We start from the raw sequence: 14,309 nt of genomic DNA, 5'->3' as shown, positions 1-14,309 counted from the left end.
GACTAGAACAGTAAACAAGCTTGCTGTTATTTGGTTTAGAAAGTGCTGACAGATGGTAGTTAGTGTTTGTTCTTTTGGAATAAGAACAGCTGTTTGCGAGAGATGCTTCACTCCATTCATATTTTTACCCAGTGACAGTAACTTGCAACAACCCAAGTATTGGCTAGCTGCTGAGCTAAGGTGGCTTGCAGTTTATAACACTGGTGACATAATAATACACTAGTGTGTTTTGTATTTCCAGATTGTTGTGTTTGGGGAATTGCAATCTTAACTTCAGACTTATTAATCTCTCTTGCTTTTTTTTTTTTTTTTTTGGTCCATAACCATTTGAAGTCAGACGAACTGGGAATTTGTGCCATGTTAATATGATGTAATTTATATTACATTGAATCTAAGAGTCAGTGGAATAATACTTGAAGGTAATTTTTAGTGTATACTTTTGCCTTGGATTTTTGCTGTCTAGTTTTTGTAGATTGTGTTTAAAAAGTGGATACATATGTGTTTGTGAGAGGACAGTGATCTTGTCACTTCATTCTTGTGTGGGACTATTTACTACGAAGAAAAGTGGAAAATTAAAATAGAAATGTATGTATAGCTCAAATAATATAGCAAGTATAATTATAATAAATTGAATTTATTAATAAAGAGAAGTATATTAAAATTATAAAATAATACAAAATTGAAAGGTAAATTTTAACAAAATGTGACCTGTCAAGCTGAACAGCTCCTATGTGTTAGCTTCTTTTGTCTATGTTAGGATTTTAATCTATTATTTAATATACTATTTAAGATATGGTACATATTTATTCTTCCTTATACTAGTGTACGTGTAATCTAAACCCAAAAGTAAATGTCAGTTTTGATGAGAGAGCAGTATGTTGTGCTACTTTAGAGGGCATCACATCTGATGAGCAGATTTTATGATTCTAAATATTCTTTGGTAGTTAGTTGTTCCCTGAAGATATTGGTATTCTTTATGTTGTATGATGATTAAATTGTCTTGCAAAGTACTACAAAATAGCTACATTTTAATGTAGACTGGTCTTGAGTGTGAGGAATGAGAACCTTCAAATGCTGCTTTGAATTATCCTCTTAGTTGAAAATAAGCTTATTATTTGGAAGCAGAAAAGAAGGGACACTTGTAAACTGTTTCTATATTGAACAAAACTTCTGTTATGTTGATGATGTAAATTCTCACCGTATTTTATCAGTTACCATCCATTTTCTGTTTTGGTTGGGGGAAGGAGGACAGAGTGTGGTTGGTTGGGTTTTTTTTGTTCTGTTTTGTTTTTTAATAATTTCATTTGCTCTGTGTCTTTGCCCTTGTTATAGTATGTGATTTTACCAAAAACCTAAACAGAGTAGCTGGTAAATCTGGAAAATTATCTGATTTAGCTAATCTTCAATTTTAAAGAGTTTTTGTACACATAGGACTAGAGAGGACTGTTGCAATATCAGAAGCAAAATAAGGTTTCTCTTTTATGTTTGTGGAAATAGTAGCCTACTGAGATTATATAATTTCAGGTGTTCATAAATGAGAAGTTTCTGATTTTGAAGGTTTCCTTCTCTTTCTTTTTTCTTCTACCTCCACACATGTTTCTAATTCCCAGTTTAACAGAGAGGCTTCATCACTTGTGTAGAGCTATGAGGTTAATCCTCCCACCTTTAAGATTCTGTGTTAGTTATTTTAAGTCTAATGAGGTTGTAGGGGCATGGCTTAATAGGCCGATTGTGTGCAGATGGCAGTTGCCTTGTCTTATTTTTATCTTCTAATTCTGTTGAATAGTACCGTAGTGGAAGGAGTAAATATTTGTGTTGATAAATGTAACAATTTTTGGAATTGCTCCCAGAATTTGAGAAAACTTGTTGCTGGTATTCTCAAACTTGCTTTCCTTTCAGAAACTTCTGATTTACTGTTTCAAATGTTTCTTTTGTCTCCAGGTTTTGAAAGTATTTTAGAAGGGCTTTATGGACCAAGGCTACGAAGAGACCTCAGTTTATTTGAAGGTAAATAAGCTGGCTTTTAGTGTGATTACCTTAACGTATTATTTTTCCTTTAGTTAAAGGCAGTTTAAAGTATATATTGAATTCTAAAAAGGAAGTCTTCAGCTGTTTTTCTAATGTTTATTTCATTGTATTCCTGTCAATACTCTTTATAAAGAAAATTTTAGATAAAATGGTACCTGGGTTTTGTTCCTATGCAGGGAAATCTTGGATTAGCTAAGCTTTCCTGAGAAACTCTAACGAGAATGTTTTGCTTTTCTGGAATACTGCACCTTCTACTTCATTTTTTTGGACTGCTTTTAGAAAGGGAAGACAAGCTGCTCAGCTTCATATTGACATTAATTGGGAAAAGGAAGGTGATGAATGCTACCTAGGTTTTCTTGTAGTGGTCAAGAAAATTTAAGCTTTGTGTATATTTACATCATTATATATAGTGCTTTTAAAAATATTTTATATATATATAAAGTATATATCTGTGTGTGTGTATACATATTTTTTCCATTATCCTTGTAAAACTTAACTGTATTCCACATGGGTTTGGTTTTGCTGGAACAGCTGTCAGTAACATCCGAGTCTTTAGTTAAGTATGAAATGATTTATCTGTCGTCAACAAAAGCAGAGGAGACACATCCAGCACAAAATTGCTTTGAAGCATTGAATGGAGTGTTCTGTCAAGTTCATTTTCATGGCTTTAAAAATATGTTCTTTCTCTTATCAAACTTTCAAAATGTTCCATTTCTTTACAATTTATTATCTGATACTGTAGTTTGTAAAACATGTAACTCCTATAGTGCTAGTACAAGGGGCAGGGTGGCATATACTGTGTTTGCTTAGAATAGTTTTGGAGTAATTGCTTTAACTTGGTTTTGATTTTGTCCTTGTCATATTGTGCAAGTTCTTTGACCTGTATCAAATGCATAACAAAATATGGATATACATAAGGAAAAGGGGGAGAACTTGAAATACCATTTTTCTGATGTTTTAAGAATTTTTTTTGCCACCTGTAAAGCTAAGCATGACACTAGTCAGACTTAAAAAACATTTAAGACATGTGTAAATTTGGGTTAAACCTTATTTTCATGAGTAGCACTCCTATCTGCTGTGATGAACTAGCACTTCACTGCTTTGGAAAGGGAACAGGGCATTGTTGTAATAGTGTACAGTATTTTTTTTTTTCTGGTTGGTCACTATGTATTGTGCGTTACACTGATTAGTGATTAAAGCTGTATTATTCTTTTACATTGAAGGGTTTACATTTTGAAAGAAATTTCAGGACACTTTTTTTGGTTTTGTGTAAAAAAAGCAGAAAGTACTGAGCTAATGAATATAAGTGTTACAGTTAAAGGAGCCTGATAGTACTCAGTAAGGTGTTATATTGCTCCTTTGGAGCTCCTGCATGTATATATTTGAGTTATCTTTTGGTAAAAGTTTTAGCTTATTTGCCTCATGTTGTTGAAGATTTCTTGTAACCTGTTGGCTGTTTCCATTGCTTGCAGATGACGTTTGATGTTTGGTGCCTCGATGACTCTGTCCTGCAAATTAAATTCATTTTTATCTAAAATGTAAAGTTTTAAAACTATTTTTTTTTTCAATTTGCAAGAATATCTGTCAGTAATGTGCCTGAATTTTTCAACAGTTAAAACCTGTTTCCATGGTTGACACATCTGTAAAACTGATTTTCCTTCTGGAGCAACTGCGGAAGAGATGGAGTGTTAGGTTGGGGTGCCCACCTTGCCTTACTATTTTGGCTCATTTTTATATATCCAGTATGCATAACTTCCATAGTCCCATTTGAAATGGCCATGTTTTACACAAACACAGTAGAGGTAGACCTTATGCAGGGGTGTCAAAACTCATTTTCACTGGGGGCCACATCAGCCTCACGGTTGTCTGGAAAGGGCCGAATGAATTTCAGGACAGTATAAATGTAGCTACTCCTAGGAGGCCCCTAGTGAAAATTAATTTGACACCTCTGCCTTATAGTATAGGATGCAAGGTTTGAATTGCATGGTAAAGATTAACACAGCATCTTGAGTAAAATTTGCTATAAATCTTTCTACTGTCAAAATTTAAGTGCCTTTACAGATAATGAAACTAAGATATAGAGTAAATAATTTGCCTTACTTAATAGAATATATGGTCTGTAGAATCAGAAGCTAAGGTTTTGGCTCTTGGCGAAATGCGTAAGTCACTGCATCTGATAAGGGGTCTATTTTTCTCACTATAACCACTGAACCAGAACTGTCAACATGCAGAATTGTGCCTCATCAGCAAGAGTGTATGTTTCTTTGAACAACCCTTGAGAAATTATATGCTTTTCTGATCCAGAAATGCATGAAAGTTGGCTGAAATATGTGCTGCGTAGCTACAACAGCATTTTTTCTCTTTTATTGTTGGGTTTGTGTAATTGTCTAAAATGTAACTTGAGTGTGTTGATATATTTCCTCCTTACTTCTGTCTTGAAATAGTATTTAATGTATAGGTTATACATTATTGTATTCTTTCAAAGTCACTTGAGAGAATGAGAAATTGTAACAACAAATTTAAATGGTAAAATGTACACTTCAGTTTTACTACGTTTTATTTTTCAAGAAAATATCTTGTAATCTTCAGAAATGATCTTGCTGAGAAGCCAAACTAATTAAGCTGAAAAAGCCACTCATAACACCAGATAATTACCTGAAGATGGCAAGATTTTTTTCGTTATCTTGAAATTCTTATACGATACATATACGTAGGACTTTTTTTTTTTTTTTCCTGGCTGCTTGGATAGTGCAGCTTCTGGTTGTGACAGTGTCAAGTTCTGTATCTTGGCGTCTGACCCAAGTCCTGCTCTGGATGAGCTCAAGGCTTCTGTCATTGAGTCCTTAGGTCTTTCTAAGCCTTTGCTTATACCCATTTTCAGATAAGTAGCTTCACATGTAAATTGTTATTCTTTACATTCTACTTACAGATATTTAACTAAGCTGTTAGAAGCTTTTCCTCTAATCATCTGGTGTGTATGGGGGTTGGGTTTTTTGTGTGATTATCTGCTGGGGTTCTGGTCACTTACAGGCAGAGGAAAAACAGCGTCTTGTGGGAGAAAAGCAGCTTTCTACCAGGAAAAAAATCCTAACTCCTTGTACAGGATGAAAAGTTGATTTGAGGGTGTGTTTTATTTTTCCTTAGGTTATTCTGGTATACTTATTCATATATAAAGTAATGGGGTGAAAAATTGTATTAGAAGCACGTAAATCTCTGATATCATTCAAGTTTTTATAAAATTAAAAAGGTGAAGGAATGTGATAAACACTTCAGATATTCTAATGTACTTATTAGGAAGCAGTAGTACAATATAAAAAGGAAGGCAATGATTTCCTAATTGAGACAAGTAGCTGAAAAATTTACTGGGACATTATTGTAATGATGCAGAAAATACTGGGAAGTAAGGGTTTAACTTTTTAACCTATCTCGTATTTAGATTTACTAGACAATTATTTTATAATTTGAGGTAAATATGGAATCTGTTCAGTACTACAGATGTCTGTATTAATTTACTTAATTCAGCATGATTACTTGGAAAAAATGATTTGGGAGAAGAGATTTGAAGAGCTTAAGAAATTAAGAAAGGTTGTAGTTTTTTGTCAAAGTTTGCCATCTTATTCTTAAAAAATTGAAATGAGTTTAACAGCGTTGTGCTAAATGATTTTGGTTTCAAGTAATAACGTGTACTATGCTTAGTGTTAGAATGCTCTTTGTACAATCTTAATACTGGCCAGCCTGTGAGAGAGAATTGTTATAGGTTGTCAGCAGACCTTTCACCAGCTGTCCCCAAGCAGGATAAAACGGGGAGGAGAGATGATCATGATCCTAAACTGAATGCAGCTAAAGGAAAGTTTCCTCTGTTTAAAAGTGCCATCTGTACCTCTGGTCTTCCTATGTTGTCTATCTGTAGTTAAAAACTAATACTGGTCTCAGTGTTCTTCCTGTGGTGGTGACCTGAGACTGGATGTATGGCATTTGATATAGCTGGCACATATCTGCTATGTGATGGCAGTTTTGCTTTGCTCACTGGCATGATTAATGCATTATGTTATGCATGGTTTATACTTCTTTGAATACATTTAGTGTTGTGCAGTGCCGATGTTACTTGAGGTCTGCTTTTTTGGCAACACACAAGCATTGCTCTCTAGTTATCCTTTTAACAGTGGAACGTCAGGATTCCAAGGCAGAAGAATATCTCTGAAAGTACAAAACCTTTCTTGGAGTAATGCAGAGAATCCCAGCATTTAGAAGTAGATTTATTATGATTACGAGGAAAACTATGAAAACATGATCTTGTTATTAAAGAATAGTGTGGGGGTTTTTCATCTGTGGACACATTAAAGGAATAGTTCTAAAAGGCTGGGACAGCTAGATTAATTCAGTGAAAATAACTCATTATCTTTTGTTACTGCCCAGTCAAGAAGGATTCCGTGTCTGTTTTTGATCATCAGCTGTCTAACCTGTCAGAACTGCTGGTTTACATCCCTGGAAGCATGTAACACATTGCTATTACAGAATTAGGTTCTGAATTAGTATGTTAGAGCTGAATAAATTAGGTTTAAATAATAATACAGAGTTACTGGGGTTACTTTTGCACTCAAGAACCTCATTTTTTGATTCATTTTGTTTCTGATGTTGCCTCTGTGATAATATATTTAAGAAAAAATAAAAGCTCAGCCATAGTGGAGAGGGTGTGTGGCGTGGGGGTGCATGGACAGTGGGAAATAACCATGCAGACAGCAAGGTCAGGGAAGGAAGACGGGAGAGGAGGTGCTCCATGCACTGGAGCAGAAATTTCCTTGCAGCCCGTGGAGAGGACCATGGTAAAGCAGGTAGAACCTGCAGCCTGTGGAGGACCATTTCGAAACAGATATCCACACTGCAGCCCGTGGAGGACCCCACACTGGAGCAGGTGGAGACGCCCTTGAAGGAAGCTCCATGTAAAGCCCGTGCTGGAGCATGGCCCTGGCAGGAATTGTGAGCCTGTGGAGCAGTCTCTTCCTGAAGGACTGTGCCCTGTGGAAAAGACACACACTGGAGCAGTTTGTGAAGAAGAGCAGCTGTGGGAAGGACCCACACTGGAGCAGTTCAGGAAGGCCTGCAGCCTGTGAGAAGGACCCCATGCTGGAGCAGGAGAAAAGTGTGAGGAGGAAGGTGTGGCAGAGAGGAACTGTTGTGAACTGAGGACAGACCCTGTGCCACATCCTCCTTGTGCTGTCTGGGGTGGGGGATGAGGTACAAGAGTCAGGAATGAAGGAGTGAAGTTGAAGTCTGGGAAGCAGGAGCCGTAAGGTAGTTTTAGTTTTGTCTTTCTCATTGTACAAACCTATTTTTATTGGTAATAAATGAAATTAATTTTTCCCAATTTGAGTCTGGCTTGCCCGTGACAGTACTTGGTAAGTGATCTCCCTGTCTTATCTTGGCCCACAAGTTCTTCCATCTTAGTTTTTTTTCCCTGCCCTGTTGGGGGGCAGCGAGAGAATGGCTGGGTGGGTGTTGACAGCCAGCCAAGACCAACCTACTACTGTGTGTTATTGGAAGCAGATAACCACAAGAACCTCCCTAACAGAGCTGTGATTGTAATTTAGAGTTACAGAAACAAGGGGGAAGCATATTTGGTAATTAATAAGAGGGGCCAGGAGGGTTGTTTATGTTGTAAGTGCATGAACTGGAAATGAATGGCATGGAGAGGACCTTGGTGTTCTGGTTAATCAGGTTCATATTCAGCTGCCAAAATGCTGCAGCTGTGGTAAAGACTCATGCACATCTGGGATGCTGTAAGAAAAGCACTGTCTGCAGTGTAAGTCAGTCTGGTGTAAATGTAAAAGAAAGGCATCGTCTTGAGATCTTGCACACCGGTGTTCAGGAGACAGGCCTGTGTTCCAGTGAGAATGGTACATAAAAGGTGGGGTTGAATCTCATGAGAGGAAACCACGTGGCATAGATTAGCCTAGCAAAAGGAAGTGTAAAGGGGGTATAATGAAATCCTCTGCAAATACATCAAGGTGCTAAATGCCCGTGAACAACAACTGTTAACAAAAGCAAACTGGTATAATTTGCTGTAAATTTAAACAAGAAATTAGAAGGTTAATTTTAACTATTAGCACAGTTGGTTTAGGAAAAGCTTTAGAGCAACTGGTGGTTCAGGAATAGTGTGTGGTGGAAAACTCTTGACTTTTCAACTGAAGCTTAATAACTTATTTAATGAAAATAGATGGCTTGTCTCCATTCAGAACAAGACTGGACTTGATATAGGTGATCTGTTTAAGTCCTATATTCCCTCAAGGTCAAAGTACATCTTCTGATAAAACATATAGTTATTTTGAAGTTTTATAAATCAAGTGCTACAAGTGAGTATAGGGTTTCGGTTTCCCTTTAGTGGTGGTATCAATTCAATTAAAATATTTTAAGTACAACACGTGTAGCTCAAATGGCAAGGAGTCCATATCCTAATTCCTTGCTTAGCTTACTACGTTTGTAACTTCTGTTAAAAGGAATGACGACTGGAATTCAGAGCTTTATTTACAGTATTCAGATACCTCCAGTAACTGTGATAGGTAATCAATTGAAATGTATGAGTTTGCCTTTCAACAAAAGTGCTCTATGCTGTTTGGAAGTTGGGCTATGTGAGCCAGACAAGACTTCGGAAGTATCGAAGAATTGCATACTACTGACTACATTGTACTAATAAAAGCATATTAAATTATGATGGAATTTATTTAAGAGGATGGTAGAATGTGTGTTTTGTTCTCAAAATCCATTTTACTTGTTTAAAACATCTAGCTTTTTTTTTTTTTTTTCCTTCTTTTAAGACTGTGAGCCAGAAGAGCTAACTGACTGGTCTATGGATGAGAAATGCTCCTTTTGTAATTTACACAAAGAAACAGTCAGTGTAAGTATGAACATGATATCAAGCATGACTCCCTAACACCCAATTCTTGGTATGAAAGTAAAAATCAGATAATTGAATTTTGCAAATACTGCATTTTGACTCCAGATAGTCTGGCTATGAGAAAGAGTAAGATGCTTTGGCTTTATAGTAAATACCTTTTAAGTGGTTCTTTTTCATTTAGTAGGTCAATAATTGAATTGTGTGTTGTACTACCAGTAGACTAACTTATGAAAGAGGTTATAATCTTCATGTCTTCTAGGATCGTGCATCGGTTATTGGTTCTTCACAGTCAACGCCTACAGAGGAACTGTCATCTCAGGGCCAGTCCAACACTGATAAGATTGAATGCCAAGCAGAAAACTATCTAAATGCACTCTTTCGAAAGAAAGGTAATAAAAGCATGTATTTTATATTAAGAGATATGACACGAATCTAGAAGAATTGCATGATTTAGGGTTGATTTTGATTCTTAAGGAGTTTTTGTTTATCTGCTGAATACTGTTTCTCTATTTCTTTGGTTTTCCTTAATCTTTGTTTGCTTGAATCACCAAATAAAATACTACTTTGCTGTTAGTCCTCTTGCATTATGTGTTATTTTCTTGAATTCCTGTATATTACATTTTACTGTTTTTGTTTGGTTAGTTTTTTTTGTTTTGTTTTGTTTTGGTTTTTTTCTGTGTGTGTGTGTGTTTTACCATGAGCTGCTACTTTGTTTCTATGCCAACCTCAGGTGCCATTCTCTGGAATTTTAACCATTTAAACATTTTCTATTCCTAAACTTCCAGCAGGAAGACCATTTTAGCTGAAAAAATGTGGTTTACAGGTTACAAAATGGGATTTGGGATCTTCTCCCATGAAAGTTGCTACTTCAAATACAGCCAAATCAGAGGTTAATACATTTTGGCAAGAAGTCTCAATTTAGCAACTCATTAATTCTTTGGATATGCTTGTTCTTTGTCACTCAGCAAGTTATAGCAGTACATGAGTGACTGACAAAGCTTGATTCCTGTAAGTTACTTAGCTGGTCACTGTCACCAGCAGCAAAAATACTCATTTTCTTTCTTAATTTCCTGTGGGAGGAATGTGACTGCAGTTCTACTCAGTAACTTCAACTTTCATGGGTTTTTCTTGCATTTGGTAGGTGTACTTGAAGGTCAAAATAGCTCTGTATGACTAGGGTGACAGCCCTCTCTTGTTCTGACGAAGAATGAGAGTCAGACATGTTCTCTTTATTCACATAGGTGGACGAGGAAAAATAAAATAAATTTTCTCTCCTTTGTTGTAGCAGGAAGGGATTACTATGCCCTTGAACCTGGGGTGGGTGAAATCTTTTCTCTGTATGGAGCATCTGTCTATTCAGCCTACATTGTGCTTAGGGCTTTAGCATGCAATAGCATAAGGAGTCTGTGTTCATTCCTTGGATTTCCTTAAAACCAACTGTCTTCTATTTGAAATAAGATGTCCAGTGAAGTTGCCATCTCATTATTTCTGAAATTCTTATTGTACTTTCATCATTAGCTCAGTTGCGTAGCATCTCCCTAGTCAGGTATTTTAATTCCCTCGAATTTCTGCTTTCTCAGATCTTTTCTTGGTTTTGGTGTACAGTGTTTTTAAATATTTGTCTGCTTTATGTTTCTGCTGGAGAATGCTATATGTTGATCCTCCTTGAGAGGAACTTTTATCATGGGAGAAGTGAAACTTGGCATGACCTCACCTCACCAGAGTGACTTTTGTTAAGTTTGTCTCAAAGAGCATTTGACTTTTAGCATCTTCCTTAGGGTTTTTCAATCTACCAGATCAGTAAAACTAGGTTAAAAAGGTTTTGTCTATTAAAAACCAAAACCAAAGTGTTTTCCAGTTGCTTTTGTGAATAATTACAGGCACCAGTACAGGCTGGGATTTGACCTGCTGGAAAGCAGCATTGCAGAGGGACCTGGGAGTTCTGGTTGACAACAGGTTGACCATGAGCCAGCAATGTGCCAAGAAGACCAATGATATCCTGGGGTGCGTTAGGAAAAGTGTGACCAGCGGGTCGAGGGTGGTTATTCTCCCTGCCTACTCTGTCCTGGGGTGGCCGCATCTGAAGTGTTGCGTCCAGTTCTGGGCTCCCCAGTTTAAGAAGGACAAAGAAATCCTGGAGGGAGTCCAGCAGATGGCTGATCAGTATCTGGAGCGTGTTTCTTAGAAGGAAAGACTGAGAGAGCTGGGTCTGTTCAGCCTGAAGAAGAGGCGGCTAGGAGGGGATCTTATCCATGATTACAAATATCTGACGGGTGGATGTCAAGAGGATGGGACCAGCCTCTTTTCAGTGGCACCCAACGACTGCTTAAGGGGCAACAGGCACACACTGAAGCACAGGAGGTTCCATCTGAATATGAGGAGAAACTTCTTTACTCTGAGGGTGCCAGAGCACTGGAACAGGCTGCCCACAGAGGTTGCAGAGTCTCCTTCTCTGGAGACATTCAAGACCCACTGGGACATGTTCCTGTGCGATCTGCTCTAGGTGAACCTGCTTTAGGAGGTGGGTTGGACCAGATGATTTCCAGAGGCCCATTCCAACCCCAACCATTCTGTGATTCTGCGATATGACTCTATATAGAGTAATTAAAATTACTATCCAAGTAGAGGAAGGGAAAACAATGAATGTTGACAAGAGTGAAAACTAGAGTGAACTTGGCCCTTATTCCATCTGTTGATCAGTCAAGGTGACTAAGCTAATCATGATACTGGGCTCAGAATAAATTGCCTTATTCTGGTTTTAACTTGATGGTGATCTGACGGTGAAGTGGACAAGTTTGCAGGTAGAGCTGAGAGTGTTGCTGTGACAGTTTGGTGGCTGTTGAGGTGGCATAGTTCTAGAAGACATGTGACCTTTTTGTGAAAAGGGGAGAACTGGAGTGAATACAGGGAACATGTTGATTAAAAAAAAAAAGTAGCTGTTCTCAGTTCTGCTACTTGCACAACAGGATTATAAGGTATAAGGGGTTGTGATTCCTTGCTGATTTCTACTGCCTTTTGGTATTGTATCAGAAGAGAAATTAAGTCACTATTTTGACTTGTTAATGAAAAAATACTGGTTTTCAAGAAATAGAATACTATTATGGAGCACTGTTTATGGAGCTTTTTACTCCTTGTCCATTGTCCTGCCAAATACACATGTCAGTCTCAACTAGCAGTCCTTAAATCAGTCATTCCTTTGTGCGTTGCACTCATATGATCACACATAGTGTTAATGTACAGAATAGTTAAGAATATGGATTTGAATAGTTACAAGGTTGTGCATTACATAAACTGTGCAAATCTTAATCCTAAATCTGAGCTGTGAATTAAAATAAATCATTGCAATTAGTCTTAATTACACATCTTCTTTATTACTGATTTCTCTTGCATTCTGACTATAATATTGACAATCACAAGCAGAAAATATCAGATTTTATCATACAAATGTGGTGTTTAGCCTTCTCTTACCCTAATAATATCAGATACACAGTGATCTGAGAGAAACTAGAGAACCTTTTACTCCAAATCCTAAGAGGCTGTTCTGCTGGGTTTGAAGCAGGATGTAAGTACATGATCTATGGAATAAATACAGCTGCCTTCTGTTGTAAATCAACTATATGCAAAACAGAAGTTTCAACAGATGTAGGTGTATAGATTTAAAACTTTTTAAGTAGCTATAATCATAACTCTTAATAAAATGACTTGGAATAAAAAACATTTTAGATCGTACATAGTATATCTGGTGCCATCTGCTGATAATAATTAATAAATATTTGCTAGTGATACTGACCTCAGAGACCTAATACTTTTCTTACCCCAAAATATATTAAATTGCATTTAAAAATATTACATGACCGATTTCCCATATGTAATGAAACTTTACCACTCTGAACTTAACGTTACAGGTCTCTACATGTTTTCATTGCATACTTGTACAATAATACAGACTTACAGCCATTGAATGTAAGTAATTAGACTTCATATAATACACTTCAAGTGCGTGTACCGTATTCTGATCACTCTGGATATTGATAAAACATTATGTAAAAGTAGATTTTCTTTCAAAAATCTGCAGTGTGTAAAAACACATATGAATAGTATCACTTTTTCTTCTTTCCTTTGAATATCTCACATCTCTCATTTTTTTTCTATATCGTTTAGAGAGCTGTGGGAAATTATTTCTAACTTCAAAATACTCTAAATTACTGCTTCTTCATAGTACAAGTTATGTGTCCGCAGCTTCATTTGTCATTAGGAAGCAAAGCAGCATTAATAACAATAGATCAAGAGTAGCTTTCCAGTTCTGAGAAGATGGGGTGAGACTCTTTACAGTGGTGCATAGCAGGACAACGCAAGATGACAGACACATTGAAATAAGATATTGTCTTTTATGTAAGGAAAAACGAGGACAGGTGAGCAGTGTAACAGGCTACCCAGAGAGGTGGTGTGGTCTCTATCCATGGAAGCATTTAGCACTTAACTGGATAAAAGCCAGAGCAACCTGATTAGATCTCATAGTTGACCCTGCTTTGAGCAGACACTTTTACTAGAGACTGTCCAAGGTCCTTCCAGTATGAATTACAATTTAATGACTTACACAGTAGAACAGTCAGTACTGAAGATGTGACACTATTTGCATTTGTGGCTGTTAGGGTTAAACAAACTGTGGTCTAGCCCTGTAGATTGAATATGCATTAGCAACAACAGCACTGCAGGTAAACTCCTGGAGCACATCTTCCAGATTATATTATCTGAGATACCTTTTCTTTTTTTTCCCCCCGTAGTATTACTTTTTAGAGTAAGTTAATGTAAAATGTGTAAGCTGCCAGTAGCTGTAGCAGTTGAATATATGAGGAATTTTCCTGCATTTATTCTTTTTAGGGAGTATTTGGAAATTACTGGAAAAAAAATAATACTAAAGAAAATATTACAAGACCAAAAAAATAAATCCTTTGTTATTCCACCTAGGTCAAAAGATTTCTTTAATCCTCATAGAATAGTGGACTTTTCCTGCAAGTGTCTCAAAACAATTCATGCTTGGTATTACCAGTGTGAAGAGTCTAAAATTGAATAAAAAAGTGATAGAAACTTGGCAGTTTGGAAGTTTTGTTTTGCAGTTTTACAACAATTGATGCTGGGGATAGTGATTAATAAGCAGAAATGTATTTCAGGCTATTGTGTTTTCCACCTAATGATAGGTGTTCCCTGTGCTCTGTGATCTCTTGCTTTTTAAGGTACAGAACATACCAGGGTGTCAAATAACTCTTAAATAACTCTTTCCCATTTGCACTGTTCACAACCTGTTCTCCAAAAATCATCTTTCTAGGAGATTTTTCTTGGGTGCATGCAACAGACTAATTTCTCTATATAAGCAGAATTGTTCCAGACC

General features: G+C 36.8%; 1 protein-coding gene across 12 annotated transcripts in view; it reads left to right on the top strand.

Annotated features, from left to right (window-relative positions):
- The window catches only part of LCORL (ligand dependent nuclear receptor corepressor like), an 82,296-nt gene that overhangs the window by 29,910 nt on the left and 38,077 nt on the right, over positions 1-14,309 (top strand). For all 12 annotated transcript variants that reach the window (XM_065836244.2, XM_065836241.2, XM_065836246.2 and 9 more), the window contains exons 2-4: positions 1,942-2,007; positions 8,841-8,920; positions 9,180-9,309. In XM_065836244.2, the coding sequence (XP_065692316.1) occupies positions 1,942-2,007; positions 8,841-8,920; positions 9,180-9,309 (276 nt within the window). The remainder of the gene's footprint in view (positions 1-1,941; positions 2,008-8,840; positions 8,921-9,179; positions 9,310-14,309) is intronic.

The sequence above is a fragment of the Patagioenas fasciata genome, chromosome 4, assembly GCF_037038585.1.
Source record: "Patagioenas fasciata isolate bPatFas1 chromosome 4, bPatFas1.hap1, whole genome shotgun sequence".
NCBI classification, from domain to species: Eukaryota; Metazoa; Chordata; class Aves; order Columbiformes; family Columbidae; genus Patagioenas; species Patagioenas fasciata.
Note: the sequence above shows the minus strand (reverse complement) of the source record. Positions and strands in the feature narration are given on the sequence as shown.